The following is a 5,000-nucleotide window of genomic DNA, read 5'->3' as shown; positions in this document are numbered from 1 at the left end:
TATATGCATACGAGTATTTACATATATGTATATATATGTACATATACATATATACAAATATATAAACATACATATACTTATACATATACTGTGTATATATATTCATATATATATAAACATATACATATATGCGTGTATACATATATATACATATACATATATGTGTGGAGAATATATATATACATACATATACATATGCATATATACATGTATACAGATGTAACATATACAAATCTAATATACGTATCAAAATATACATATACATGCATGTGTGCAAGTGTGTGTGTGTGTGTGTGTGTGTGTGTGTGTGTGTGTGTGTGTGTGTGTGTGTGTGTGTGTGTGTGTGTGTGCGTGTGTGTTTACGTGTGTGTGTGTGTGTGTGTGTGTTTACATGTGTGTGTGTGTGTGTGTGTGTGTGTAAGTGTGTGTTTACATGTGTGTGTGTGTGTGAGTGTGTGTGTGTGTGTGTGTGTGTGTGTGTGTGTGTGTGTGTGTGTGTGTAAGTGTGTGTGTGTGTGTGTGTGTACATGTGTGTGTGTGTGTGTGTACATGTGTGTGTGTGTATGTGTGTGTGTGTGTGTGTGTGTGTGTGTGTGTGTGTGTGTGTGTGTGTGCGTGTGTTTACATGTGTGTGTGTGTGTGTGTGTGTGTGTGTGTGTGTGTGTGTGTGTGTGTGTGTGTGTGTGTGTGTGTGTGTGTGTGTGTGGTGTGTGTGTGTGTGTGTGTATGTGTGTGTGTGTGTGTGTGTGTGCGCGTGTGTGCGTTTATCTGTGTATGTGTACCTGCTATTGCCCGTATATAAGACAAGATCAGATCCTGTCAAGTCGGAAAGCTTGAACAAATCTGGGCCAGAAATTCCCCGATCCCCCCCCCCCTCCCCCTCGTCCCAATCCCTCCCGATCTCCGCCTAATCCCTCCCAAGCTCCTCTCCCTCTCCCCCCCTCCCCTCGCACCTCCTCCACCAAATCCCTCTTCCCCACCAAACCCAATCTCCCCCCTCCCCTCTCCCTTCTCCCCCACCCCCACCCAACCTCCCCCCTCCCCTCTCCCTTCTCCCCCACCCAACCCAACCCAAGACACCCACCAACACGAACCACCACCACCCATACCAACAACAACACCACACCGACACCCAAAAATTAACAAACCCAGCCAACCCCCACTCCCCCCCTTCAATCCCCTACTCCCTACCCCCTCCCACCTCTCCCTTCCCCCCACCCCACCCCGTCCACCCTGCTCCCCCAACCGCCCCTCCCCCCCCTACCCCATACACCCCTCTATCCCCTAATATAAACCCCCACCACCTCTCCCTCCAATTTCACCTGACCTGAAGATATTAATTCTCCGCGTACGCTCATACTCGATACCAAACCCTCCAACCTCCGCGCCTGCAACATGCGTAGCGAAACACAAGCGTCTCTCTCCTCTCATCCAAAGACCACTTCACGTCTGGCCACAGCCAGCAGCGAAGCAAGGCAAAGCAAGCAGCGTCTTCTCCCATCATGCCCAACATTATGCCCCAACCCTCCTTCATTTCCCACCACAATATCATAGATAATTTTCAATATCTGCCCTCCACCAACCTCCACCCCCTTGTTGGCCACCTTGGGGCTTGGCGAAGAACGGTTTCAACTTCAGCGTGTACTTCGTTATTCCTTCGCCATTCCTTCCTCCTTCTGCGTCTTTTCCTCCTCCTCCTGCCCCTCCTCCTCCTCCTTAGCCGCGCCCCATTCCCCTCCTTCCTGCGCCGCGCGTCAGGAAGGGCGTCGGAGATGGTGTATCCATGGGACGACGCCGGAGGGAAGTAGCAGCTGGGGGCGGTCACTCCCGGGGTCGGGGGGCCCAGATGGCAAGGAGCCTCACCTGAAGGCACTTGGCATCGTCGGCGCCCTGCCTGCGAGAGGGAGGGAGGTGGGGAGAGTGAAGGGGGGTGGAGGGGTGAGAGGAAAGGGAGAGGATGGTGAGTGAGATGGGGGGCGGGAGAGGGTAAAACAAGAGCAAATGAAAAATAATGCAATCAAAATACAATAATAATAATAATAAAAATAACAATAAACATAAAATAAATAAAAAACAATACTAAGTTTGGAAAAGAGGAGGGACCAGAGAGGGGGAAGGGGGGGGGGGGGGGGGGGGGGGGGGGGGGGGGGTGGTGGGGACCTCCAAAATAATTAAAAAGTAAGGGGACTAACCCATGCGCCACCCCCTCCACCACAAGCCCAACCACACCCGTCACAGCCACCTGCCCTCCCCGCCCCCATCACCCACTTACACGGCACCAATACCCACGTCCGCCCACAAATAACTTAAGGGTAGAAGATGAAGTGTACACCCCATCGCCCCTTCAACGTTCACCCCTACCCACCCCATTCTCCCTCTCATCACCCACACCCTCCCAGCCCCCCTCGAGGCGCCCACTACCCGTTTTGTCCCCCCCCCCCCCCCCCCCCCCCCCCCCCCCCCCCCCCCCCCCCCTTCCTCCCCCCACCCCCCCCCCCCCCAACCACCCCCCCCTCCCCCCCCACCCCCCCCACCCCCCCCCCCCCCCCCCCCCCCCCCCCCCCCCCCCCTCCCCCCCCCCCCCCCCACACCCCCCCCCCCCCCCCCCCCCCCCCCCCCCCCCCCCCCCCCCCCCCCCCCCCCCCCCCCCCCCCCCCCCTTAAACAACGCGTCCCCCCACCGCAGATCCCCCCCCAAACACACCTCGGCTTTTGTCTGCCCACTCCTTTTCTCCAGCGGTCCCACCCCCCCCCCAGCGTTCCACCCCCCATTCACCCCTCATGTGTCTTACCGCACATCCCCCCCCCCACACACATCCTTCGCAAGCCCCAGCCAAGCCCACCCCCCCCACCCCCCATACCCATCCGACCCCCACTCTCACACCCCACCCCTCCCCGTCCCCCCCCCCCCTACCCCCACCACCCCTGTTGCTGTCTTTCCCAGCGCCCCCCTTACAACCCCTCCCTACAGCGCTGTTCAGAAACCAGCCCCCCCCAAATTCCGTTCCCACCGCCCCCCCCGCCCCCCCCCACCACCCCACCCCCCAAACACAAAACCCCCAACCCGCTCCCCCCCGCGCACAACAGCCCCTCCCGCCGGCCTCCCGGACCAAGCGCCCGCAACCCACCCCGCCCCCGCAACGACCTTAGCCAACACCCCCCACACGCAGGACCCCCCAACGCCTCACTGACCCCACCGCCCCCTCCACAGCACCCCCGCCGACCCTCCCTCCCGCCACTCACAATGGACGCGACTCTACATCACCCACCCTTCCTACCTTTCCCACAACGCCTGGCCCACAACACCCACCCAACCTCACACCGTCCCCCCCCTCCACCTCCCCATACCCCTAGCCCACACCCTCCCCCCCCCCCCCCCCCCCCCCACACCCACCCCAGCCCCCCCCCCCCACACACCCACCGCCCCTCACCCCCCGCCCCACCCCCCCCCCCCCCCCCCCACCCCCCCCCGCCCCCCCCCCCCCACCACCCCCCCCACCCTCCGCCCACCCCCCCCCCCCCCCCCCCCCCCCCCCCCCTCACCCCCTCCCCCGCCCCCCCCCCCCCCCCCCCCCCCCCCTCCCCCCCCTCCCCCCCCCCCCCCGTCCCCCCCTCCCCCCCCGCCCCCCCCCCCCCCCCCCACCCCCCCCCCCCCTCCCCCCCCCCCCCGCCACCTCCCCCATCCCCCCCCCCCCCCCCCCCCCCTCCCCCCCCCCTCCGCCCCTCCCCCCCTCCCACCCACCCACCCCCCCCGCCCCCCCAACGCCCAAGCACCCCCCCCCCCCCCCAGCCGCCCCCCAGACCCCCCGACCCCCCCACCCCCACACCCCCACCCACCCCAAATCACCGCCCACCCGCCCCCCCACCCACAAACACACCCCCACCCACACACAACACAACACACACACACACAACACACAGACCAGCACACAACAACAACCACCAACACCCCCCTCACACAGACACCGGTCAACGCCCCCACCCACCCCCCCCCGCCCCCCTGCTGCCCAGACACGCCCCCCACCCAACCCGCCACCCCCCCCCCCCCATCCATCCCCCCCCCCACAATCACACCACCCACCCCCCCCCCCAGCGACACAAGTACCCCCCCCCTATCCCAACCATATTAACTCACTCCTAACAATCAACACTAACCATAAAACCCCCTACACCTAAACACCATAAACCCCGTACCGCCATAAAACCATATCAAATCCTTGTAGCACAATACACAAATTCCCCTACACCGTTATATCGCTCTCTAATACCACATGGATATCCCTTGACATCCGATTGGTGACAGGTTTGTTCGCGTATTTGATCTTTAATAATCATCAGGTACCTCTTTTTTTGTCCTTATTTTCAACTGAGTTTCATCACGAATTGCCAAAAAAACGCTATGAAGAGACAGTCCTAACGCAATAAGAAACCAATAGAAAAATAAATAATTTAATGTCAATAAACAGGGTATTTAATTCTGAAACATAATTTCCTTCTACTAGATCAGATTTCGGGACTGTTAAGTACCAAGGTAGTATAATTTACTCGAAATTGTTATAATTACCGGAAGTAAAACAAAACAAAAATCCCCTCTTTTATGAATGATAACGAAGAGTACCGTCAGAATATTCTTGGGAAAAAAGTCCAACAGAATAAAGGCAGTGGAAGCGCTGGTAATGGTATTCAACAAATCAGATTAATTTTCATATTCTTTTCTACCGACCCCAGGCACAAAAATCAAATATTATCTATCCCCTATACCATAAACAAGATATCACAGGTGCTATTCGTTGCGTCTTGTTGCATCTGGCAAAAGTACCGTGGCCGCAGTCAGTTTCCCTATTGCGTATTAAAACTTCCTTCGCACTAATAACAGACTCCTAAACCCATTCAGAAAAAAGACACAGAAAAACCAATTTCTACAGACAGCACAAAGTCCCCTACCAGGAACAAGACAAGGTGCTTCGGCGTGCTGGGGTCTGGCAACAATCTTGGGCTCCC

The 5,000-nt window shown here is 58.1% G+C and overlaps 1 protein-coding gene across 1 annotated transcript in view; it reads right to left on the bottom strand.

Annotated features, from left to right (window-relative positions):
- LOC125036959 (maltase-glucoamylase-like) overlaps nt 1–1,397 on the bottom strand; it is a gene marked incomplete in the record, with an annotated part of 40,799 nt that extends 39,402 nt beyond the window's left edge. Inside the window, 1 exon segment of the mRNA XM_047629921.1 lies at nt 1,323–1,397. Within this exon segment, the coding sequence (XP_047485877.1) occupies nt 1,323–1,397 (75 nt within the window).
- Between the last annotated feature and the right edge of the window lie 3,603 nt (nt 1,398–5,000).

The sequence above is a fragment of the Penaeus chinensis genome, chromosome 22 (assembly GCF_019202785.1).
Source record: "Penaeus chinensis breed Huanghai No. 1 chromosome 22, ASM1920278v2, whole genome shotgun sequence".
Taxonomy (NCBI): domain Eukaryota; kingdom Metazoa; phylum Arthropoda; class Malacostraca; order Decapoda; family Penaeidae; genus Penaeus; species Penaeus chinensis.
Note: the sequence above shows the minus strand (reverse complement) of the source record. Positions and strands in the feature narration are given on the sequence as shown.